General features: G+C 42.3%; 2 protein-coding genes and 1 long non-coding RNA gene across 13 annotated transcripts in view; 1 reads left to right on the top strand and 2 right to left on the bottom strand.

The window, feature by feature from the left end:
* MYO5C (myosin VC) overlaps window positions 1-15477 on the bottom strand; it is a 53319-nt gene extending 37842 nt beyond the window's left edge. For 2 of the 4 annotated variants that reach the window (XR_014557917.1, XM_083712405.1), the window contains exons 1-11: window positions 14900-15016; window positions 11642-11752; window positions 10660-10825; window positions 10422-10566; window positions 9746-9902; window positions 7182-7325; window positions 5825-5906; window positions 5502-5609; window positions 3597-3703; window positions 805-1070; window positions 374-455 (exon numbers count right to left, since the gene is read on the bottom strand). Coding sequence is in view for 3 of the 4 variants with exons in the window: in XM_083712405.1 (XP_083568531.1) it covers window positions 374-455; window positions 805-1070; window positions 3597-3703; window positions 5502-5609; window positions 5825-5906; window positions 7182-7325; window positions 9746-9902; window positions 10422-10566; window positions 10660-10825; window positions 11642-11752; window positions 14900-14977 (1446 nt within the window). In the remaining variant the exon portion in view is untranslated. Of the gene's footprint in view, window positions 1-373; window positions 456-804; window positions 1071-3596; window positions 3704-5501; window positions 5610-5824; window positions 5907-7181; window positions 7326-9745; window positions 9903-10421; window positions 10567-10659; window positions 10826-11641; window positions 11753-14899; window positions 15017-15209 lie in introns of those variants that run through there. The other 2 variants (XM_083712406.1, XM_083712407.1) reach the window with 2 other exon arrangements.
* Window positions 15478-16935: 1458 nt separating this feature from the next.
* Window positions 16936-19122, top strand: LOC310831801. The gene is made up of 2 exons (XR_014557966.1): window positions 16936-18710; window positions 18967-19122. It is a non-coding gene; the product is annotated as an uncharacterized lncRNA (long non-coding RNA).
* Window positions 19123-19388: 266 nt separating this feature from the next.
* Window positions 19389-25607, bottom strand: part of MYO5A (myosin VA) — a 114113-nt gene continuing 107894 nt past the window's right edge. For all 8 annotated transcript variants that reach the window (XM_083712387.1, XM_083712390.1, XM_083712392.1 and 5 more), the window contains 4 exons: window positions 25114-25396; window positions 23385-23559; window positions 22522-22602; window positions 19389-21821 (listed from right to left, as the gene is read on the bottom strand). In XM_083712387.1, coding sequence (XP_083568513.1) covers window positions 21669-21821; window positions 22522-22602; window positions 23385-23559; window positions 25114-25396 — 692 coding nt within the window. In that variant the 3' untranslated portion in view covers window positions 19389-21668. The remainder of the gene's footprint in view (window positions 21822-22521; window positions 22603-23384; window positions 23560-25113; window positions 25397-25607) is intronic.

Raw genomic sequence — 25607 nt, 5'->3', positions numbered from 1 at the left:
TTACTTCATAAGGTTAATACAGTATGCAAATAAAAAATCAATAGCCATGGCAGAATGAGCCAATCTAGCGCATACTGGTTGGAAGTTTCTTTATTGTAGACAATAACCCTTAGAAAAGATGCACTGAGAATTATTAAGGTAGAAACTTTCTGTTAGTTCAAGAGCATCATGTTGGACCACCTTGCGCAATAATGACAGCTGTTCAGAAACAGAAAACATGCTACATGTTTATTTGAGATGTTGCATATTAGATATAAGAAGATATGACTGAAATAGAATTTCAAAATTTTCAAGTTCCTAGAAGTCACTCACAAAGTAAACAGGGTTGTTTTTCAAGAATTCCAATTACTAATATCCATAAGATATATCATACCAGGTTAAATTGCTGCTGCAGCTTTTCGTTGGCATAATTGATGCAAAACTGTTCAAAGCTGTTGATATCGAAAGTTTCAAATCTGAAATAAATGGTTGGAAATGTAATTATTAATCTTTATTTGATGAAGCCTTGGCCTGTGAGGGACTAATATCTGCTGCTTTCATGCCAGCAGATTCAGGTGGCAGTTTGAGCATTGGAGAACTACAGGAGAAACTTTTCTGAACTTTTGCTAGCAAATCGTGTACCATTGCCTATTTTAATTATATGCTGCCTCAAGAACTTCAGTTATCAATAGGTCCTTCCAGCAAAATATTCTAGCATCTCATTCCTCCATTCTACAAGAGATTGTTTCTAATCATTTGCTGAAATAAGACAGAGTATTAAAGAAACGTGCAGTTTTCTCTCTCTCTCAGAAATAACCATCTTACCCATAGATGTCCAATACACCAATAAAAGTGTGCTGTTTGCCAGAAAACTCCAGTGCCTTGTTAATTCGTTCCACGATGAAATCAAAAAGGTGGGCATAAATCTTTTTTGCCAAAGCATCACGGGCATTAAGGGCTTGGAGTTTTGTCATGGGCTTCACTACAGTTTCAGAGGTGGTGACAATTTTTCTGTGGCATAGCCACCGTGCCACTTTGTCGCTTTCTAAATCCAGTAGGTCACAGAATATGTGGAGATGTTTGTCATCCAGCTTTGAAAAAGAAGAAAGAAATCAATAATCAACAACCAGGGTTTCAATAATAAGGTAGTCATGCTTCAGAATGCTGCGTACTTTAATAACAGTAATAGGACAACATCCAAGCTGGGTGTGGGTGTGTGGAGGAGGACAGGCTAGCAATGAAATTTCCACATCAGATATCTAAACCCAGTGGTTGCTGGTGCCTAATGAGATTTGGTAGGGCAGAAGACAGGGAGGCCAACACTAGGTGGAGCCAGAGCCAATAACAGGCAGAGTCATCTAATTCTAGTACAGTCCCCATCCTCCTCCCTGCTAAATACTATAAAGGTAACACTGAGAATAAGGTAAGGTGGAAGAAGTGGACAAGAAGTGGGCTGGTTGAAGGAAAGAAGACAGGCAGCTAGGGATTGGCTGAGGTTAGTGAATCAGTGCCCATTTGCCCTAATGGACCAGCCTCTACTGCCTAAATCAGGCACAGGCAAGCTCCAGCCCTCCAGATGTTTGGGACTACAATTCCCATCATCCCTAGCTAACAGGACCAGTGGTCAGGGATGATGGGAATTGTAGTCCCAAACATCTGGAGGGCCAGAGCTTGCCTATGCCTGGCCTAAATCCTCACATTTTATTAAGTCCAGAACCTAGTGTTATTTTAATGAGGAGTAATATAACACACCCATAGACATGGTTAGAGAAGTGCACATTACAATGTTATCAGCATATGTAATAAATTAAACTAAACATTACAAAGGTGGTTTACAGGAAGAATTAGAAACCAGAAAGAGGAGGTCTTTAATAAAGAATGCGGAAAGTTTATAATTCATTTGAAAAGCTATTGTAAATAACTACATACATTGGTAGGATTGACAGAAAACTTGTAGTAAAAATTTGAACTATGGATTGACAAAGGATTTATAAAAATAGAGTTGTAATAGAGATGCAGAGGGGAAAATCATTACATTAATATCCACAATGGGGGTGGAGGGAAGTCAGAAGGGATTATATTTTTATGTTTTTAATTCATTCGTTTATGTAAAAATGGAAAATGCAAAAATAAGATTTATTAAAAAATAAACACTACAAAAGTGGTATGGGAATTTGACAAGAGTATGTATCATCTCTGTATTCTTTGTGACACACTGCCATCAATGTAGACAGGTGGGGAACCTAAAGTTTCCTCAGTCACATTAAATTTTACATTTGCCAGCAACATAGCTACAAATTTCCATGCAATTGTATCAAGACATTCCAACGCATATTTTAAAAGACCAGAATTAAAACTACATTATTTGTTTCAGTCCCTGACGGAAGCAGGAGCAGAACCCAAGAAGAGCCCCATTTCGCAATCCACTGCAATGTCAAGAGGTCCCAGGGTTTACTAGATTTGAAACCTGGAAATCATTCAGTCCCATATACTATTTCTGGTGCCAGAACTCATCCCCGTAGCATGCAAGGCTTGATCTGAAAGCATCTATAAGGGGGCATTTTGCTCCCCACTGAGAAACTGAAAAGGATCATGAAAAGGAGGGTACACAGAGGATGCATGAACAAGAAGAACTTTAATACAAGGCTTGCAGCACAGAACTGAAAGTGCAGTGCCTTCTTGTATGGCAAACCAGCCAATGAGCTACACAACACAAAGCAGTGTGGTGTAAGAGACACTGAAATGTCGATTTTGGCTATGAAGAACCCAGGTCCGAAACCTAACTGAGCTATGAAGCAAACTGGGTGAACGTCACAGCCCAACCTCAGCCCCGGAGTTGGCGAAACTAAAGTGCTTTTTGGAGAAAGGGCAAGATACAAATGCATTTAGTAAATAGTACCGTATTTTTCGCTCTATAAGACACGCTTTTCCCCTTCTAAAAAGTAAGGGAAAATGTGTGTGCTTCTTATGGAGCGAATGCCAGCTGCACGGCTAAGCCAGAACAGGGAGAAGGAGCACTGTGCAGCGTTCCATCTCGCTGTTCTAGCTTCTGGCTTAGCTGCGCAAAGCCTCTGCAGGACAGCGGGATAAAGGCACCCCACTGCCCTGCAGAGGCTGCATGGGCTGCCCCAGAAGCCAGAACAGCGAGACGGAGCGCTGTTCTAGCCTCAGGGTTAGCGGCACAAAGCCTCCACAGGGCAGCTGTCGCAGAAGCCTCCGCAGGGCACGGGGATGAAGGCTCCCCGTGCCCTGCGGAGGCTTCGCGCAAAGCTAGACCAGCTATCCCAGCTGCTATCCCAGAAGCCAGAACAGCAAGAGGCTATCCCAGAAGCCATATCCCTCTTGCTGTTCTTGCTTCTGGGGTTCAGAATCACCCCCCTTATTTCCTCCCCCCCAAACTAGGTGCGTCCTATCATCTGATGCGTCCTATAGAGCGGAAAATACGGTAACTCGATTGGCTTTGAGGGTTGCATCCTCAAAGAAGGAAATGTGCAGCAAGACTAAAGTGCAGCATGATTACGAGTGTGCCCTAGCTAAATGGGAAAACATGGCAAGGGCTTCTTCCATTGTTCACCAAGGGAAAATAAGTCCCAAAATATTTTGCTGGCAATTCTTACACTAACAGAAGATCTTTCATCACCAACAGGAACTATTTGCACATTGCCTAAGTGCAGAATGGCTGCCAATATTTTAAAAACGTCCATCTGGAAATCTTCCTTCAAACCTAAAAAGAAAACAAATAAATCTCGATTCAACATTACACAGCCAACAACAGGAAGAAATGGAGGCATTAGGTGTTGCAGGTGACAGTACATAAATTAGAAGTAACTCTCGTTTTCATGCATTGCATTTTAGCATAGGGCCATGCTGAAGTCCAGTATAATTCAGAACTAGTTATATCAGGGTGAAAGCATACGTTTATTATACCACCCAAACTAAGAGTTAGCTCTATCTCTGCCTCTGGTCCCAGGAGTCTTCAGAACTCCTGGTGGTCTCTTGTTCTCAGAGAGCAGAACTTGCTCACAGTTCTTTTGCCCCTTTAATTGAGGGACTCCACAATTAATTTCATATAGGTAAAGGGATCCCTGACCATTAGGTCCAGTTGTGGCCAAATCTGGGGTTGCGGCACTTATCTCGCTTTATTGGCCAAGGGAGCTGGCATACAGCTTCCGGGTCATGTGGCCAGCATGACTAAGCAGAGCAGCGCAAGGAAACGCCGTTTACCTTCCCGCCGGAGTGGTACCTATTTATCTACTTGCACTTTGATGTGCTTTTAAACTGCTAGCTTGGCAGGAGCAGGGACCGAGCAAAGGGAGTTCACCCCGTTGCAGGGATTTGAACCGCCGACCTTCTGATCGGCAAGTACTAGGCTCTGTGGTTTAACCCACAGCGCCACCCGTGTCCCTAATTTTATATACAATTAGTTTTATATACAATGTTTTCTCTCCTGCACAGTTCTCTGCCTGACTTGCCTTGTACAGTGTCCTCTCCTTCCTTTGGCATCCTTCTCTCTTTTTCTGGCTTATCACTAGAGATAACAGCTCCAGACCCTTCTGTCCGATTACTCTTCCTGTTCCCCCTCCTTATTGCCCTTGCAGCCCAAATTCATATTGCAACTTGCCTCGTTTCCCTCTCCCTCCTCTTTCTTTTCTGCCAAATCTCTCCACTTGGCTCCCAAACAGTACTCATTTCATTGCCTGCATATCTCTGCTGTGGCTCCAGACCCCTCCTCCTCTGCCTACCAGAGCCCAGAATAAGCACTCTCAGGTGCTGCCTTTTGATCTCTCAAAGGACACTCTCAATATCCTTCTCAAAACACCAGTTCTGGCTCCCACTCCTCAGCCAGGTGTCAGCTCTCCTGCCAAGTCAAGCAGGGAGTGGCAGCATCAATTGGAATCCTTTTACAAGCGTGTTTCTCAGTGTGAACGCAGGGACATAGAAGAGCATTTCCAGAAAGAAGCTAGCAAGCAGGAGAGGGGAGGTTTACCTGGTTTTGAGGGCCAGGAGAAAAGCTAGCAGTCTTGATTTTCAGGAGTGAATTGGTTGACGAGGGATGCTCCCCTTTCCCAGCCACCCATTCTTCCATGCAAATGTCCCCCTCTCTACATTAATATTACAGTGGTACCCCGGGTTACAGACGCTTCAGGTTACAGACACTTCAGGTTACAGACTCCGCTAACCCAGAAATAGTACCTCAGGTTAAGAACTTTGCTTCAGGATGAGAACATAAATTGCGCAGCAGTGGCGCGGCGGCAGTGGCAGGCCCCATTAGCTAAAGTGGTGCTTCAGGTTAAGAACAGTTTCAGGTTAAGAATGGACCACCGGAACGAATTAAGTTCTTAACCCGAGGTACCACTGTACAAGTAATTCTGCCCTATGATACGGTTGCCATATATCAAGAAGTAAATTAGGAACATGGTTATACTGTAACGTCTAATCAGTAGTTATTCTCAGAACGGTAATCCCAATAAATTTTCCATCGTTATAATTTTGCTACTTTATCAAAGGCAAAGTTTATCTACCTAGCAGGGTGAATGTCTTCTGAGTCTCCATCATGTTGGCATAGTCATTCACTCCTTCAATCACAGCGTTTCCACCCATGTTAGTATAATTAAATTCTTCGGGGCTTGCTGCAGGCGAAAAGCAAAACATAGTGACATTATATATTGGATATTAAGTTGAGAGACCTCTGTGAATAGGTCATCAGTGATCATTGCATCAGTCAATGATGCAACAAAAGTCCTTTAGTAAGATTAACTTATTTATTTATTTAATAAAATGTATATACTGCTTGGTTGTTTAACTGTGTTAAAATAGAACAATGAAAATATGAAATAAGACATACCCAGTTTAAGGTGCTCAAATTCTGGTCTCCGAGCTGATGCACATAACTGATAAAATATATGGTAATTTCTTTCATTCTCCGACTGCCAATGAAGGTAAACAAGATGATAAAATGAGAAACGAAGAAAAATTATTTATTTTGTAGAAGGAGACGCAGCTGCTGCAGCTTCTGGCCTGCTTGGCCACTTGGCCAACATGACAATAGTGACTCTTAATGTCAGGGTCACGGGTTCATTACCTCATGTTGGGCCAAAGATTCCTACATTGCAGGGGATTGGACTAGATGACCCTTGTGGTCCCGTCCAACTCTACAATTCTATGATTCTGTGAGTCATATCAGAGAAAGGTTTTTCCTCTCATTTTGGGAATCAAGAAAGCCTCACAGCTCACCAGCCCTTGTGACTGATTGCAGAATTGGCACTGGGGGTAGCATGTCGATCCCAACTCTAGGAAAATTAAATCCCAGAGATGGTGGCAACTTGTAAATTTCAATGCAGCAGTTTTAGCTTATTACTGAGTGCACATCTCCAAATCAGACAATGCTGAATGCCGCTTGCCAAAACTGTTGCTCTCGTAATTGCCTCAAGTTAAAAACTGACAAGAGCTGGCAAGTATAATAATGATGTCTCCAGGAAGCACTAATTGAAAAATTGCTCACAGAAACCCAGAAGAAGTTTCCTCTAAATCTCCTTTTTAGGAAATCAGCTTGCAGAAATAGCTTATTTAGTTACCTGAACAGTTAGCTTTACTTTTACCCTGTACTTGAAACAACCCTGCAATTAAGGAACACAAGAATTCACTGCTCCAGATCTTGGGACAGTTTGGGGATACCAGCCCAAAGATCTAAGTGACAGAACATACTAATGAGAAGATTAATATGTGGAGCACTGGCCTGCATTCAGTGTCAGTCCTATTCAGACAAGACCCATTAACATTAATGAACATGACCATCTTTACGTTCATTAATTTCAAGTTTTCTCTTATTAGATCTAGCATTGGATACAACCCATTATCTGTATTTTATTCATTATTTATTTAGAGTACTTATATCCTGCTTTATAACTGTGAGTGGCTCTCCAAGCGGTTTACAAAAAAACCCAAACACTTAAAACTATTGCAGGAACAGGAACTGCACATTATGTCCATATAGAATCAGGATTATTTACACAGATGTCCAGCCCTCAGCCTTGTATTCCCCAGTGTCATCCCAAGCAACAGCTCCCACCAAGACCCTCAAAGATAAAAAAAAAAAAATGGGACTGAGCAGCTGGTTCTTGGTCCACAACAGAATCCATCTTGCCTTTACGGCAGTCTGTTAACAAAGATATAATGCAATTCCACTGGCGAATCTTACTAACCTGGAAGACAACTCTGGATTTCTCAAGCAGGTATGTTCTCATATTTGCACCAATGATCTGGTACCTCCGATCAAAACTGATTTCTGTGTATTTTCCAAAGCGGCTGCTGTTGTCGTTGCGTGTGGTTTTAGCATTACCGACAGCCTATGAAATGGAGAATCATTTCAATGCACATACATCTATTTGTTAGCACGTTACCAATTTTATAAGTTGGCCGCTTATAAATGCTCTTATAAATAAATGAAATATTTACAACACAATGATTTGGGGAATTGTTTTCAGACTTGGTCAGAATTTATATATGTGTGAGCTGGGTGCTGTATAGTGGTACCTCGAGTTAAGTACTTAATTCGTTCCAGAGGTCTGTTCTTAACCTGAAACTGTTCTTAACCTGAAGCACCACTTTAGCTAATGGGACCTCCCACTGCTGCTGCACCGCTGGAGCACGATTTCTGTTCTCATCGTGAAGCAAAGTACTTAACCCGAGGTACTATTTCTGGGTTAGTGGAGTCTGTAACCTGAACCATATTTAACCCAAGGTACCACTGTATAATGGTGCCCAATGGTATTCCTACTGAAGAACAGTCCTGCTGAAAATAACTTGCAAGTGCTTTCGAACTGCTAGGTTGACAGGAGCTGGGACAGAGCAATGGGAGCTCACCCCATTGTGGGGATTCGAACCACCGACCTTCTGATCCACAAGCCCAAGAGGCTCAGTGGTTTAGACCACAGCGCCACCCGCATCCCTTATGATAATGGTGCCCAATGTTATTCCTACTGAAGAACAGACCTGCTGAAAATAACGTGCACGACTAATTTAAGCCCATCAATTTCAATGGACTATATCCAGCAGGTCTCTTCTGCTAGCTGGCGGGTGGTTTTTAGTGTTACACAACACAACACTGCTGGTGGAAACTCGTTGCACAATGGATTGTGAATAGGACCTTGTCCCCTTCCAAGTAATAATGTGCAGCAGAGCAGTGGCGGGGAGAGTCTTGTTCAGGTAGAGAGGTGCAAAAACACATGTGAGGCTTTGGGCTGCTCCTCATGACATCTTCTGCAGTCCACCAGGGTCAAGAGGCCTCACTGAGTCAAAAGAGATCCATTTACAAATGGATTCATTTCAGATGTTTGGCAGAAGTGATTTAATTTTTTAAAATCCGTTTTGAATAAGACATGGAAGGATGCCTATCCATTCCAGTCCCTGCAAGGTTAAACCTTCTTGTTCACTTCTCCCAGCAGTAAAAGGTGGGAGATAGGAGGAAAGCATGTGAGCTAGCATGAGCTGAAGAACCACTTCCTATGGACCTTACATATATGCCAGGCAAGTGCCTCACCTACTGGGTTAGAGTCTACAACCACCAGTGCCATTTCGCTAGCTTGCAATGCCAATACAGCAACATTCCTCTCCTGCCTTTTTCTCCAAGGAGATCAAGCTTAATCCCCACAATAACCCTGTGAGGTAGGTTGCACAAAGAGGAAATGACTGGCCCAAGACCATCCAGTGAGCTTCATAGCTGAGTGGGGATTTGAACCCTGGTCTCCCAGGTCCTAACCTAGACAGCATCTTAAAAAGTAGAGACATCACCTTGCCAACAAAGGTCCGTATAGTAAAAGCTATGGTTTTCCCAGTAGTGATGTATGGAAGTGAGAGCTGGACCATAAAGAAGGCTGATCGCCAAAGAATTGATGCTTTTGAATTATGGTGCTGGAGGAGACTCTTGAGAGTCCCATGGACTGCAAGAAGATCAAACCTCTCCATTCTGAAGGAAACCAGCCCTGAGTGCTCACTGGAAGGACAGATCCTGAAGCTGAGACTCCAATACTTTGGCCACCTCATGAGAAGAGAAGACTCCCTGGAAAAGAACCTGATGTTGGGAAAGATGGAGGGCACAAGGAGAAGGAGACGACAGAGGACGAGATGGTTGGACAGTGTTCTCGAAGCTACCAGCATGAGTTTGACCAAACTGCGGGAGGCAGTGGAAGACAGGAGTGCCTGGCGTGCTCTGGTCCATGGGGTCACGAAGAGTCAGACACGACTAAACAACTAAACGACAACAACAACTCCCAGGCCCTAGTCCAACACTCTAACCACTACACCACACTGACTCATTTAGTTGGTCTGATCCAGCAGGCTCTTCTTGTGTTCTTACGATTGCTGCTTTGGTGCAGCGATCATTACACCCAATCCGGTGGTTTTTTCCCCATTTTCCACAGTAGATCGTGGAATTGCCTAACTGTTATTTATCCATGCCTACAAGAGGAAGCTTTACTGCAACAACTAAGATAGGAAATAAACTTTGTGAACATTTGCCATTTAAGAAAATCAAGTGTGACAACAGAATAACCTGCACAGATTAAACAGCAAACATGTGCAGTTCAGTCAACAAAACCAGATCTGGGATGCCAAAGAACTGTTAGCTATAACTATTTTAGGTATTTCATAGGTTTTCAAAATCAGAAGGTCAAACATGATAATTTCTGCTGCAGGTACTCAAATGTTAGAATGAGATGATTCAATAAATATGCAATTTCATCCCTTTACAGAGCCATCCATAATTTACCTCTGTTATCGGATTTGATGCCAGGACTTTATCCTCTACTTGCGTGTTGCTGCTAGATCTACTGACAGTAGCAAAGTATCGCATAGCATATTTAGCTGAAACTGTTTTCCCAGCTCCTGATTCTCCACTGACTATAACAGATTGATTCTTGTTGTTCCTAAAGCAAGGAGAAAATGCATTATCAAATAAAATTACTATTTTTTAATGTAAAAAAATCATGTATGTCTCTACAGATGATACGATCTGCTTTATTTAAGTATCCCGACTTTGTGATCTGGTGCGTGAAGCCATTTTCCGCTGTTGGCACCTGATTCCTCCAGGAACTTTGTGGGTGCTTAGAGAGTATGCACAGCAATCTCTGAACAGTTTTTCAGGGGATCCCTCATGAATCAATGAAGCCCTTTGTTTGATTATTATTATTTTATTTCTAAGAAACTTACCTACATGGGTCCAAAGTTTTTGAAAGGGTCAGGCATGTAGCAACATCTTACAAACGGAACTGACAGGTTTTTAATCAGAGGTTTTAAAGAAGGGCTGGCTGGCCTGTTGTCCTCCAGATGTTATTTGATTCCATCAGCCCTGGCTAGCATGCCCAACGGTTAGGAAGATGAGAGCTGGAGTCCAAGAACATCTGGAGGGCCACAGCTTAACATACTAGAAACTCCCCAGACTCTACCTTGCCATTTGTTTGTAAGCTTCTTCTGCCACAGCAAATATATGTGGATCCATATCCCCCATATTCTGACCACTATAGGCATGGATAATGGCATCTCCATATATCGGCAGCTGCTTGTAGGGGTTCATTGCAACTAAAATTATCCCTGCATGGGGGGGAAAAACACCAGATAGAAGTAAGAGTTGCATCACACATGCTTCGTATATGAGAAATGTGGAGAGCGTGAATGTTCGCTTACCGCTGTAGGTATAAATCAGCTTGGACTCGACAAAGCGAACTTTCAGATTGTGTAGGACGGCAGGCTCATGAAGATAGCTAAGTGCGGTGAGGTCGTTTTCACCGACAAGTATGTCTGGATTTCGCAAAGGAGGTAAAGCTCTGGGATCAACTGGATATTTCAATTCCTGTTGGTAAATGGGAGAGGTGAAGACATAGAAAGTTAGCATGTTACATGAGCCTAAGGATGTAAGCAGGCATCATTCTATGTTCTGCCCTGTATTCCTCACATGCAGCAATGCTTCTTCTCCACTGAAGTTCATCTTCTGCCAAAACCTTTGTTATTTGTCATGCACTGTGGTGAAATGTGTCTTGCACTGTGGTGAAATGTTGGAACTTGCGTAATTTATGTAATTACATAATTTACTCTTTTATGCGCTGCTGGCTGACCAAACATGGACTGCAGCCAATGCCCAGCCAGCTGGCCTCTGATTGGCCCAATTGAAGCCAGCGCCTGGGTGAGGAATCCCTGTGCCTTGATTTTGCCAGCTGGGGAATTTCCCTAACAGCCAGCAGAACACATGGGCCTTCGCTGCTGGGGATGATGGACAGAGGCAAGGTCTGCAACCACTACCCACCTGGGAAGGGCTGAGTGGCCATTCAGCTATTCCATTCATTTCAGTGGGGGTGGGGTGGGGGGAAACCTGGTCTATTCACAGGCTAAAAGTAACAGCAGAATATGCTAGTTACATTTGCTGGATTTATTTCTGTTCTGGACATGGGACAAATAAGCAATTCCCACTCCCGCTTCTGTTTTCGAGTCCCACCTGTAGATGGTAATATAGCCCAGACACCAGCTTAGCATGTGAGTAAAAACCAAGGTGAATCTATCAGACACAAAGCGAGACCAGATGGAAAATCCAGCAGGTCAATGTTTATGTGTCAACATGCATGCAAGTATCGTACACCACAGTACTGCTAATAACATAACGTATTTCGCTCACCGTGCCATCTTCTAGTTGCAGATGAAGTAGGTCTTCTCCATTTTTATAGTTTCTTGTGATTTCAGCAGATTGCCAGACTTCTTCAGGATCAGGAATCCAAACTCTGTTATACTGTAATAATAAAACAAAAGCAATTCACTTTAATAAGTAGCACTTCTTTCTTTCTTTCTTTCTTTCTTTCTTTCTTTCTTTCTTTCTTTCTCTTTCTTTTTCTTTTTTTTCCTCTTTTTTTGGCTAGCAATGGTTTTATTGTTTTTTAAATATATTGTCATCACCATATAATAAAATATGCAAGCAAACAATTCAGATATAGCATATCCCCGTCCCCATAAAAAGCCAAACTCAAACGTCAATACATCAGCAACCTTGATTCTAAAGGGAAATATCTTCCAAAGCTGCAAAGGTTAGAAAGGTGCAAAAATTGTATAGACCTTTTGCAAGGTGTTCAGAGAATGTTGTTTTTCTACTACTAACTATGGGCATGATCTAGTCAAAGTTGAGCACTTCAAATCCAATTTATTTAGACAGAAGAGAGTTACACATCTTCTGGTCTTCTGTTAAAGTCATTGGAAGACGTAGCTTGTTTGGACCAGGCACAGAGAAACTTAAAACAGTTTATTTCTAAATTTGTGAACGCAGTTGCTGCAATTTCCAGTGCAAGAAATAAACCTGTTAAGTTCAAATATCCCTACTTATTCAGCTGCTAAAACCGAATAATTGTGCAGACTCAGATCCTTTGTTTTGGGAAACATGACTTCTTATACAGGGAATTCAAGAGAAGTAATAGTACCGCTCTATTCTGCCTTGGTCAGACCACACCTAAAATATTGTGTCCAGTTCTGGATGCCACAATTTTAAAAGGATACTGACAAACTGGAACAGGTGCAGAGGAGGGCGACCAAGATGATCAAGGGTCTGGAAACCAAGTCTTATGAGAAACAGTTGAGGGAGTTGGGGTATGTTTAGACCCGCTTTTGGCTGAGCCATCAGGTGTAGGGCAGGTGGGTGTGGCTGGGCCAAAATGGTCTCACAAGCCAAAAGCGGAGGTCTGGCAGGCCTAATAAGAGGTCTAAGAGGTGCAGAGCAAGGCATTCTGTACTGGAATTTGCTAAGATCAAATTCCTCAAGCATCTCAGTGCTATGCCAGCCAAAAATGTTGCTGCCTTCCTGTGGCCAACACTGAAATAAGCAAGAATTATTTCTCCCCCACCGCCCCTGCTGGAGTGGGGCAATCAAACTAAGAGTATGTGTGCATGTGTCCCCTGCATGTTAAATATGTACGCATACGCATTTTGTCACATGATTCTTATATCTAAATATTATAACTAGATTAAAAAGTCTATTCCAGGTATCTCCATTGGTAAATGTAATGAGCCATCTATCTACATGCCAGTGAACCCTGCCTTACAAGTAAACATGGAGTTTACTTTCCTGTTGAGTTACACCCAACCTCCTCCTTCCTCTGCTGGAGAATTTTCTTGAGCCACTCAGGAAAAATAATGAAAACAAATGAATAAAAAAAAAATCTAGATTTGGACCTGCACTGGCACATAATAAAAGCATGTTTGCAAGAGAAACCGGAGAACTCCGCATACCTGTGAGAAAGTAAACAAACAGGTCCAGTGCCCATAAGAAGTGTCTCTCCACCCGCAACCATGTGGAATAGAAGAGACAGCCATCTAGCATTTTTTTGTTCTTCCCACCAGTTAAGTCTCTGAAACTGAAGGAACACCCAGCTGACAGAAAACAGGCTGGGAAGGGCAGGATTTGCTTAGTTTTATCAGTGGGCGCAGAAAGGGTTAGGTTTCTTCTATTCCACCTACTCTTCCCAGGGCTCGCCCTACTATTAGGGATTTCATGATGTTCATGAGCATCATGAAAGAGCAGAACATTATAAGTCTTTTGTTTTTGCATTTTTACTCATAGGGAGGTGTGTGTGTGGTATTTTCTGCCTCAGGCACCAAAATAAAGTGACTAGTTTTGGGTACTATGCATCTGATGAATGGAGCATTTGACATTCTGTGTCAGGCAGCAAAACATCTTGGACTGGCTACATTTTAGACATCACGGTTAACCTTACAAGCATGAGGCTCCTTGAGCTCATCATGTCACACACACAAAGAGATCAGAAGCTTCTGTCTCTAAGCTTGGACAAAACGTAAAATTATGGTTTACCATTAAACCAAAGAAGTCTTCAGTCACTCAGTGCACAAATCAAGCAAATATTATAGACACCTTAATTACTCCCAGTGCCAGTGGCGTAGCGTGGGGGGTGCAGGGGGGCCCGGCCGCACCGGGCGCAACATCTGGGGGTTAGGGTTAGGGGGTGCAAATCCACGGGTTAGGGACGCAAATTACTTGCCTTGCCCCAGGTGCTGACAACCCACGCTACGCCACTGCCCAGTGCTCTCTCACTCACAGTCTCATTTTCAATTTACTGCACATGCTCTGTATTTTGCATATATGTATTCCCGATGTTCACTGCTTTAACATTTTCGAAGCTTGAAATATGCCGCTTGGGCACAGGTCAGTTGCGGGAAAGCGGCATAAAAGTAAAACCAATCCAGCTAACCGATCCATAATCCATTCCTCCAGTGGCGTAGCGTGGGGGGTGCAGGGGGGGCCAGCCGCACCGGGCGCAACATCTGGGGGTTAGGGTTAGGGGGCGCAAATCCACAGGTTAGGGGGCACAAATTACTTGCCTTGCCCCGGGTGCTGACAACCCACGCTACGCCACTGCATTCCTCCTTGCCAGTAGAGTTTGCAGCCTTCGTCATTCACTAGCCTTAGGATTTTTGTTAGTTGGGGGAGGACCTCAGATTTGTATTGATTGGGGGGGCATCCATGCTACTCAGCAGTCAATCCCCTTAAGTTCAGTGGCCCTTCCCCGCATCCGCGCAAGTACCCGCGCAGATACAGCGCTGTCAAGCACAACTGCGCGCAGAGTCCCAAGTAAAACGCGCGCAGGATTGCAGCCATCCAGCCACGTCAGGGGTCCTTCCGTCTGGGGTTTGCTTCTGCTGCGCCACCGCGCCGTAGTTCAATAACTTTGGATGGCTTTTAGGATCGCGGTGCGCGCCTTTGCGTGTGTGAGGGAGAGCGAGAGCGAGAAACCCTCCCTCCTTCCGCCCGACTTCTTCAGCCAACGATTACTTTTACCTTTCTCGCCTCCCTCTCTGCACCCGCACCAGATTTCTTACCCCCCCCCATCTCCTCGGGGGAAACCGAGACAACAGGATTCCCTCGTCCCCGGCTGACCCGTGACCCGCATTCCTTTCCCACACAATACGGGCAGAGGCGGCTGCTAGGCTTCTTCTGCCTTTCCCTTCCCTCCATATGGCGACGGGGAAAGAAGGGGGGGTAGAGAACTGCCGTTTGCTAAGGGTCTTGTGGGAACCGTAGCTCCCTCGAAGGGGCAAACTACAGTTCCCAGGAGGATACTTTCGGGGGCTTTGCAAAGCTCCGCGGCCATTAAAAGAAATCCCCTTCGCGCCCCCCAGCGGAGGGCGGGCTTGGAGCGGCACCTGCCTCGGCCGCGATTCCTCCCGCTTTTCTCGCCCCCGTTTACCTGCGTGTAGAGGTCGCTGAGCGCCATTTGGCCGTCGCTTATGGCCCCGCTTGTGGGCGGAAGGCTGAGGGGAAGGAAGGAACAAGGGGCTCCCCGTCCCGCCGAAGGAAGGAGGCCCGGAGGCGGTCGGCGAAGTTGCCTCAGCCCAGCTCCTCTCGCGCGGCGGGCGGCTCCGGGCAGAGGTGGAGCCCGAGGGCGAGGAAGCGCCGATGCCTCCCACGGCAGGAGCGCCACGTTTGTTGGCTTGCCCGCCGCCGGGCGGCCTTTTCCGCTTAAGGGAGGGCTGAGAGTTGAGGTTCCCCCTCAGCTGCTATTATTATTATTATTATTATTATTATTATTATTATTATTATTATTATTATTATTATTGGATTTATATATAAGCTAAACAAGCTATAGCTTAGGGCCCCACTCTCTTGCCCCCCCCAAAATATAAGATAAAAAACTAAAATAAAATCTACATACAGCAACAGTGTTTTGTGTTGTGTAGGCTCCCATGATGTAAGTAATGGGCCCCACCTGCTAGCCTGCTCCCTAAAATATCACTGGTTTGCTCATTTCTATATCAATTACTTTGATAAAATACATGTTTTGTTATGTGCAAATGGATTTAGATACCTATTAGGTCCATAAAGTACCTTGTAGCATATATTGAACACAAAAAAACAGCGACAATATGTTGTTGACAAAGCACAGCTGGACATATAAAGGGCCATATTACCTTCAGTAGCTTAGGGCCTCATCAAACTTATTAATAATTATTATTTATTATTATTTAATGACTATTAAATTATTATTATTATTGGAAAAAAGGGGAGCCACCAAGTTTCTAGGAAGGTTGCAAAGGCGGTGGCTGAAGGGGTTAAAAAGAGTCAAAAATAGCAGGTAGCAGTGATGGGGTGACACCTGTTAGCCACAATAAACACCCCCCTCTGTACCTCGGGTTAAGAACTTTGCTTCAGGATGAGAACAGAAATCGTGCTACGGCGGCATTAGGAGGCCCCATTAGCTAAAGTGGTGCTTCAGGTTAAGACTAGTTTCAGGTTAAGAACGTAACTCTGCAACGAATTAAGTACTTAACCTGAGGTACCACTGTACCTTGGAAGGTGATAGATTCCTTCAATGGAAGTTTCTAAACAGAGGTTGGATGATCCATCTGCCAAGGATTATTTAAGTTGTCATTCTTGTATTGCAGCAGGTTCAACTAGATGACCTTTGGGGTTCCCTACCAACTCTTCAATTCTATGATTTAGTGAAGATTCAGGGTTTTTTGGTTGCAGATATTTAAGCAGTGTTTAAAGTTAACCTGCAGCCCTCCATTTGGATCTTTGAAGTTTTGGAATGTGCATTTATTGAAGCTGCTACCATGGTGCAGCAATAAATGTTGTAAGTCTCATAAGTTAATTGTTTAGGGAAGCTGTACCCATTCTTTGTTTCCCTGCTAGATTGCCTATAAACAGAGCTGCAGTCCTCAAGTTACCGTACAGTGGGACTTTGGGTTACATACACGTCAGGTTACATACGCTTCAGGTTAGACTCCGCTAACCCAGAAATAGTAACTCGGGTTAAGAACTTTGCTTCAGGATGAGTACAGAAATCGTGTTCCGGTGGCGCAGCAGCAGCAGGAGGCACCATTAGCTAAAGTGATGCTTCAGGTCAAGAACAGTTTCAGGTTAAGAACGGACCTCCGGAATGAATTAAGTACGTAACCAGAGGTACCACTGTACTTGTAAGTCCCATTGAACTCAGCATGACTGACATCTGTAGGTTGAAAATTCAACTGCACTTGATAACTCCAGGAATAATGTATTTACACAAGAGACACCAAAGAAGACTTAACAGTTGTATTTTTATTTGGACATTTCAGTGATAGCTAAGGTACAGCATTTATGAAGCATACGTTTACTAAATACATCAGACACTATGACAGTTCAGAGCTTATTTCATTCTGATACCGTTTTGGTTTCCATCTAAGCACAGTAGCACTATCTAGTGAAAACCTATTGTCTGTCAAAACCTTTGTTTCAAAAAGAATTACAATTTTTAAAATAGTAATTTCCAAAGGATTTTTATGTGATATTTTGAAATGTGTCTGGTTTTGAAATCTTAAAATGAAATGAGACCTTCAGCTTCTAAATGCTGAGATATGGAACCAAAAGGCAAAATGCCACTATCCCAAGCAAATTTGGATAAAAGCTTTATTGGAATAAAAGGGACTTCTGTCCATGTACTGACCCGGAACCAGAGATGATCTGTTATTTTTAAAAAATCTGCTGTATGCAAAAGCAAAAAGCATCACCAGAAACTGTCCCATAGATTCAGAATGTCTTCGTTTTGGAGGACAAGCTGGGTACCCGCAGTGCACTGCTATTGTGACTGCTTCCATGTGCACATGAAAACAGATCCAATCCACCAATCATAGGATTCTTTATTTAATGAGCACATGGGATTCCATGGAAAAGGGGAGAAGTACAAGCAGAGCAGCTATCCCATGCATGCAACAGGAGCAGGATCTTTAGACTGAGGCAAGTATTTCTATAGCATATTATTCTTTATTTATGAAGGTTAGGGGTGTGATTCTCTGCACACCACATGCAAATATGTTCCACTGAATTGGGGCTCTAAAATTACCCACAAGATTGCATACTTGATCAGTTAATATTTAACAAAACCAAATCTTTAAATATTTTTTAAGTTCATCCCTAATTGAAGCTTGTGAAATGTTTTGCTAAAATCCGGACACAAGGTTATGTTGCAGAATCAGTGGATTCATCACTGGAAGAAAATATCTGAAACCTAAATGAGGTAATATTTGTGCAATACTTCAGGTCTGTACATTTCAAAAGGGTTCTTGTAAGTCGTCCCCCCCACCCAGCATTGGAGAGACTATTCCTTATCAAATTGACAAAATTAGAAATAAAGCCATTTCCACATTAAAAAGCAATAACCATGCTATAAAGGGAGGGGAAATAAGCATAACCGGAATTGTGTTAGGCATAAGGACTCTAAACCAGAAGAACTAAACTGAACATTTTATATTTGTGTATCAGTACTAAAAATGTTAACCTAAGAAAAGTTCATGTAAAATACTGCTATGTAAAGTATTAGATGAATTAGAAAATACCAGTTAAACTTAGAAATATCTTCCTTTACAACATGTGAAGCAGCATACTATTTTAATGTGATCAAAAGTAGTATTAGACTACTGAATATAAGGATAATGCCTATAAACATCTATCACTCTTGTAAATAAACAAGGTACAGTAAGGCTTTTTTTACAGGTAAACAAAAGGGAAGATTCATACATTTAAGCATAGTTTCTGAAGTAGTTAAGTTTCTTGAGATAATTTTATCTTACTAGAAGAATTTTAAAGGGCAGAATTTCAGTTAATTCACAGGAGGAAGATGGTGGAAATTCTGTTTTTGTTGAGGTCCTAATTTTTAAAAGTGCTGCTGTCGCTTTACATCAGTGTCATTACAATTATCACATGATATATAGTAGTACCTCGCAAGACGAACGCCTCATAAGACGAAAAACTCGCAAGACGAAAGAGTTTTTCGTTTTTTGAGTTGCTTCGCAAGATGAATTTCCCTATGGGCTTGCTTCGCAAGACGAAAACGTCTTGCGAGTTTGTTTCCTTTTTCTTAAAACCGTTAATACCCAGGGAATCTGTGCTTCGCAAGACGAAAAAACTTGCAGAACGAAAAAACTTGCAGAACGAATTAATTTTGTCTTGTGAGGTACCACTGTACTAAGAATCCAGTGAAAATGTGAGAAGATAGTGTACTTTATCATAACTAAAAAAAAAAACTGTGATCATCTCAGACTCTAGGGTACCCCTCTAGGGTAGCAAATTGCGTGTCGTCCCATTTTTGCTCAGGGCTCCTTGGTGATAAGGCACCCTTCCTGGCCGCAGACACAGAGGATATCTGTTTTTGACAGCATTTTATGGTCGTTTTAGAAGAAGCACGGCTTGTTAGGAATCATTTTTGTAAACTTTATGCCAGATGTAGAGTAAATATATTCAAGTAAATAACTGTTCATTTGCCATAAAGAAAATACATATTAGACAATGCTTGAGTAGAATTGCTGAATGTTTCTTAAAACAACCATCATACTCTGCCAACAACAAAAATCCAAAAAGAGAGATAACCCAAATCAGTTTTTAAGAACAGTACTGAAGAATAAACAGCAGCTCACTTTATTTACTTTATCAGTGACCAGATGACAGGTGCACATCACTGGTCTTCTCAAGTGAGAGCAATGTCGCTCTAAGGATGTACAGATAAATTTAAACAATATGCCTTTACAGCATAAAGATATGTTTTAAAATAAATATACATTACAATTGCTATAATACAATATTGCACATGGCAATCTCAAAATATGTCATTTCTTCCTATGTATATCTGATCAGGACTGACCGTATTAAAAAAAAATCGACATCAGAAAACACTGAGCAAGAATAAACAGACATTTTGAACTGTCAGTTCCACATTGATGCAAGTGTTCAGAACGCGACAGATTCCAGCAAAAATGTTATCAAGCACTAGCCTTCTTCTTAATGTGTCCAGTGAAATATTCCCATAGATACAGAAGCAGAGTATTACTGTTACTCGTATTATTTTTCAAAGTGCACCCAAATCAGAGTTTGTTTTACATTTTGAAAAATGAATGTGAAGGACCTAAGGTATTCAGGAGATTTGGAGTAAAGTAATTCCTCTCTCACCTAAGCATTTGAGAGTCATCTTAAATATCTAAAATATCTTAAACAACAACTCCAAAACGGATAATATTAAAGCATACATACTGTCATTAAGCTGGCAACTAAAAAAAACCCAAGGTGTGAAGCTAACATACACCAGAATGATAAATAAATACTAAAAATATAATATGTTTGGGTTTTGTTCATTGAACTCGGGGTCTTCAATACTTTTAAGTAAACATTTGAAATACAATTACTATGCATCTTCCAGTTTGTTGTTTGTGCTTAGTTACCATTTCCTATTACCAGCGATATTCCTTACTTCTTACATAAATCTTGTTAAAAGACTGGACTATTAAAGTTGTTGTTTTTTTAATCCTTATTTCTCTTGCCTAAATATTATTACTGTACATTTATAAGAACACAGCACACAGCAGCACTTGGATATGTTTTGAAACAGTACTAACTAATGAACAGCTATGTTGTACCATAACGTAAGCCAGAAGACTTTTTTGATACTTCGCATCATTTATGTCACACTGACATAAATAAGGAATAATTTTGACAGATTATCTCCTGGAGTGCAATCTACTACGAATGTCTACTGTGCATGCCCCATTGAAGAAACCACAGCTTCTGTTCACTACAATGGGTTTGCACAGACCCAATGCCTGGTATATTCTGTTTTCTACTGCCCTTTTGCATTTACACTTTCCAGTCTCTAACATGTTTTAACATATAGCAGATAATCCCTAAATGCTTATATACTTCACTAAAAAAATCACACCTTTAAAATGGACTCTTCTGTCCTCTCTGGTCCCTGTCTACGAGCAAATCTATGACTTAATTACATTTAAGTAAGTTAATAAGGAGTTAAAATGGCCTCTCAGCTATATCTTCTCTATCAGCTTTCACAGCTAGGGAGTGGACCAGGGAGAAGTTCTGTCTCAGGTCCACTCCCCAGCCACGCCCCCAGCTTGCTAAAAACTGAGCACCTCTAGCGAGTGTCTGGCTGCTGGTACTCTCCGACCACGCCAAAGGCTGAGGAAGGGAGACCAACCCTGCCATGGTTGTACCAGAGCCACAACCACAGCTCCCAGAGAGTCCTGATGGGAAGGGACCTTCTCTAACTCAATGAGAATCAGAAAAGAGACAGATTGAGGGTACACACTGACACCATCACATTGAAAGTGGCTATATGCATCTTTTTACACCAGGTGTGTGTGTGTAGCAGGGAGCTGCAATTGGTGGCCGCTTCAAACTTAAGTGGTGCACATTCTGTTCCTCAGCCTTGCTGAATTAGGGGAAACTGCTCTTCAGGTGGCCCCAAGTACAATAAAAGTTTTGCCTTGCCCACCAGCAACAGAACTTTTGATCTCGGAGGAAAGGGAATAGAAAAGCTTTGTTCCTCAGAATGTCTCTAGTGCCAAACTCAAATATAAAAGACAGCTTGTGACTAACGGGGGGGGGGGGTTAAGGGAATGATCCGTACTGAAAAATTTCTAATTCTGAAAACTTTTTATAGACCTCAGCATGAGAGTAGTGAGTTTATACAAATGTTTATGTTTCCGTTAGCCTTCAGCTTGAGACAGTTACACAGCATTCCAGCTTTCTGCAATGCTTTTCAGGGCATCTACAATATTTCCCCCAGCTTTCTCCCATTCCCCACCCCAGCCGTGGCTTTTCAGTGTCTTCACTGTTTTAAGATTACAGGTAAGCACACTCATGATCAAAAGCGAACTGTACACTTGCTTCAGACACGACAGATGAATCCTAGGCCCAAACTTGCTGGGATCTGGATGGTTTCTAATGCAAGAGATGATGGGTTAAACGGGAAAGTAACAGGGAAAATATGCTTAGCATCCATTAGCAGCTGAGGAGAGTCTTTCTTGTCTCGCATACGGAGCTGCAAAAATAAGAATGCATCACGTTAGTATGATGATGATTTGATACGCGCCCCCTTCACCCTAAAATCCCAGGGTCGGACACAACTATTTAAAATTCAACATTAAAAACGGTTTAAAGCAAAATGCAATCACTAGATTAGGGTGGGTTCTAAACACATCCATCTAGAGTAACAAAGGCCAAGGTAAAGACGCGTGTGCTCAGCATATCACAAAAAAATGTATGGTGAAGGTGCTTGACACAATTCTATGGGGAGGAAGTTCCAAAACCTAGGGGCAGCCACAGGAAATTCTGAGGGTGGTGGGACTACCAAGATGGACCCCTCCACTGATTTTAGCACCCAGGAAACAGTGTTCCAGATATTTTGGGTCTAAGTTGTTTAGGGTTTTATGTGCTAACATGAGTACATAACATAATGCATATGTTCTTTTACAAAAATGCTTCAGAATTCCCCCCCTATGAACCACTTCCCCCAAATTTCTATCAAATGAGGCATGCTCTTTTCACCACCTCATTGCCAGCTGGAAGCTGGAAGAAAGACGATCCCTTGCTTGGGATGCTTATGCCTCATTGGCAGAAGCTACCTGGGTGCTCCTTTTCCTCCTCTTTGGCCTGGTTTGTACCACCACTGCACTACCTGTGATATTTTCTTTTCTTTCGTTAACACAAGCAAAAAGGAGAAAAGTAAAAAAAAGGTTTACCTGTATCGTCCGGATAAAGGACACAGACACTCTTTCTTCAAACTCATTAACTGGAGTATACAAGTTCAAAACTTTCACAATCTGTAAGAAAAACAGATTTTTGGTTTGTTCCCCTTCCCCTCTTGGTAACTTACAGGTGCTTGCTTTTCATTTAACCCTTGCAATGTTTTAAATCAGCAATCTTCAACTTTTCCAGACCGGGGCCTGCTTTTAACCCAAACAGGCATTTGGACCCCTGTTTCTTAATTATTTAACCATATATTTGTATGGTGGGAGGGCTGGTGTTGCAGCCACCTCAGATCAGGCTGCAAAGGAGTAGTGGGTCCTGGCCTATCAGCTGAAGACCAGCATTTTAAATTATACCTCTTCAAACTTCTCAGATAAACACCAATTAAATTGCTCTGCTGGCTTAAGTCTTACACCTTTATAATTCTTCAAGAAAATCACCTTGGGTTGCAGTAAGTAGCAATGCTGGAATGCATGTATTTGAGAATATATTAGAATACCACACCCAGGCACTACAACAAAAACAGAACCCAAATTCTATACTTGAACTATAATAAAACCCTGGAACTTTGCCTCTAGCATAATGCCTTATTCTCCTGTAAACAAAACCAAAATACAAGGCAAAACTTATTTTTATTTTTTGTAATGACTGCTCGTACAGAAAACTGCATTTGGCATGTAGGTTTTGCAGTGCTTGCTCCCGTTTCAGAATTCCGTTTTCATATTTCACAACTTCTGAAGTTAGCATTTTATCAATGACAGTATTTCAACAATAATTGCCAATATGGCGAATGGACACACAGTCCAAGCACCACAATGACATAACTCAGATTATAATGTAAGAAAGGCTGGCTTACCTGTGCAGTAGTTAAGGCATTGCACATGGAACAAATGGCCTCGGCATCCTCATCCGTTTTCTTTTTCACCTGCAACAACTGTGCTGCTTGGATGAGAGGCTCCAGAGTTTCTTTAGCCCCACTATTCATCAGATTTTTGTCACGAAGCCATTCTTCAAGCTGACTTACATTGTACCTGTTAAGTTTAACCCATGCACACATTAAAAACCACAGTATTTAAGGTTTTCAGTCAGCCTGAACAAATGGTGGGTGGAAACTTTTTATAAATGCATTATTGCTTTATTTCCCTTCACACAATATTCTGTAAATTATTTAACAAATGTCTTTTTCTGACTGCAGCTCCTGCTGCTCCTCCCTAACACAGTTCAAGAAATTATGCACAATGCCTTTAGAAAGCAAAATACTTACTAAGTAGGAATGTAAATCCAAAAGCTCCAGCACTTTACCTAGTTCTTTACTTGCTTTTTAAAAATATAGAGGGCAGAATTTTGTTTTTACCATTCATCAATAAAAACTAAGCACACCCCCTTAAGGAATCCCAATGCCCAAAGTTGGCAAATAAATAACTGCCCTATGAAAATTAAATTTAGCAGCTGTGCCATACCAAACACGGACAGGGCTGCACATCAAGCTCATAACAGAGTGATGCATATAGCTTCTTAACCCACAAAACACGACTGAGCTAGTCCCTGAATCCTTGCTTGCAGAAAAGTAATTTCCCCATTAAGCCCCCCAAGAATTCCATTTACTCAGGACAGAACTTCACATTATAAGGCACTTCCCCTTTCCTTTGTAATGTGGGGTTCTCTTTGATAGCAGGCTGTATACATGCAGACAATCTTCCCTTCATTGTGCACTTCAGCCCCCTCCACCAGCACTCCTAAAAACTTTCCTGCTTATCATCCAGCCATTTTCAAAACCAAAAATAAGCCTAGTAGGGAAATGGTTAAGAAACTCTTTTTCTGCCAATTGATCTGACCTACATTACCCCTAAAGGGACGTGGGTGGCGCTGTGGGTTAAACCACAGAGCCTAGGACTTGCCGATCAGAAGGTCGGCAGTTTGAATCCCCGCAACAGGGTGAGCTCCTGTTGCTTGGTCCCAGCTCCTGCCAACCTAGCAGTTCGAAAGCATGTCAAAGTGCAAGTAGATAAATAGGTATCGCTCCGACGGGAAGCTAAATGGCATTTCTGTGTGCTGCTCTGGTTCACCAGAAGCGGCTTAGTCATGCTGGCCACATGGCCCGGAAGCTGTACGCCGGTTCCCTTGGCCAATAAAGCGAGATAAGTGCCACAACCCCAAAGTCAGGGGTCCCTTTACCTTTACCTTACATTACATTCCCCTAATGTACGCATACGTTTAGAAAACATGCTCACTGCTTGCCTCCTCACAGTATGCCATCATTTGTGACCCAGACCATAAGGTCAGTTCTGGCAATCCTTAACCCTCAGGAAGATAGGGGTTGAAAGGAAGGAACACATGAAACAAGTGTATAACTCAAGTAATATGACACTGTGCACAGTGGTTGTACAACCCACTGCCTCATTGCGTTTAGGAAAATCACCAGTTTGGCAAGTATGTGAACTTGTCAAGAATAATTCTCTTTAACGTAGTGAATTCCCAAGTCTAAAAATAACCTTAAAATCAACCACCTGGTTCAGGAAGAATTCGCTAGTATGCCCACCAAGTATAGCCAAAACAGCTGAAAACATTTCAGAAGATATCCTCACCTTATCTGCATCCCTTTGCTCCAGGAGCACATATCTTTCCGCAGGAGGAGGTTATTGAGGGTCACTGCTCCGATGATGTAGAACATCTGCTTGACTACCTGTTTGATCAGCTCTGGATCCATTCCATGCTGACACATGATTGAGTGGAAGGTATTCAGCTGTCGGATGATAGAGTCCAGCGTGTACGTCCCTTCGTCAGCAATGCTGGAGGTTCTCTTTCGGAGACCAGTTGGTTTCACCCCCGACACCCCTTGGATAGTTTCATGCTCCAACATTCCTGAAACTGATTGACAAGATGATGATGATATTTATTTATATCCTTTCTCCCAGAATTGAGACTCAACGTGGCTCACAACATTAAAACAAATACAAATAAAACACAAATCGCTAAAAACATGGTTAAAAGTAATTAAACAATCTATAGAATTAAAACAATGTGGCCCATGAGGACATTTCCCCAAATCACGCCCACTCACCCATCAGTGATAGGTGAG

Source organism: Podarcis gaigeae (assembly GCF_964106915.1).
Source record: "Podarcis gaigeae genome assembly, chromosome: 14".
NCBI lineage: Eukaryota > Metazoa > Chordata > Lepidosauria > Squamata > Lacertidae > Podarcis > Podarcis gaigeae.
This window is presented reverse-complemented; position numbering and strand designations above follow the sequence as displayed.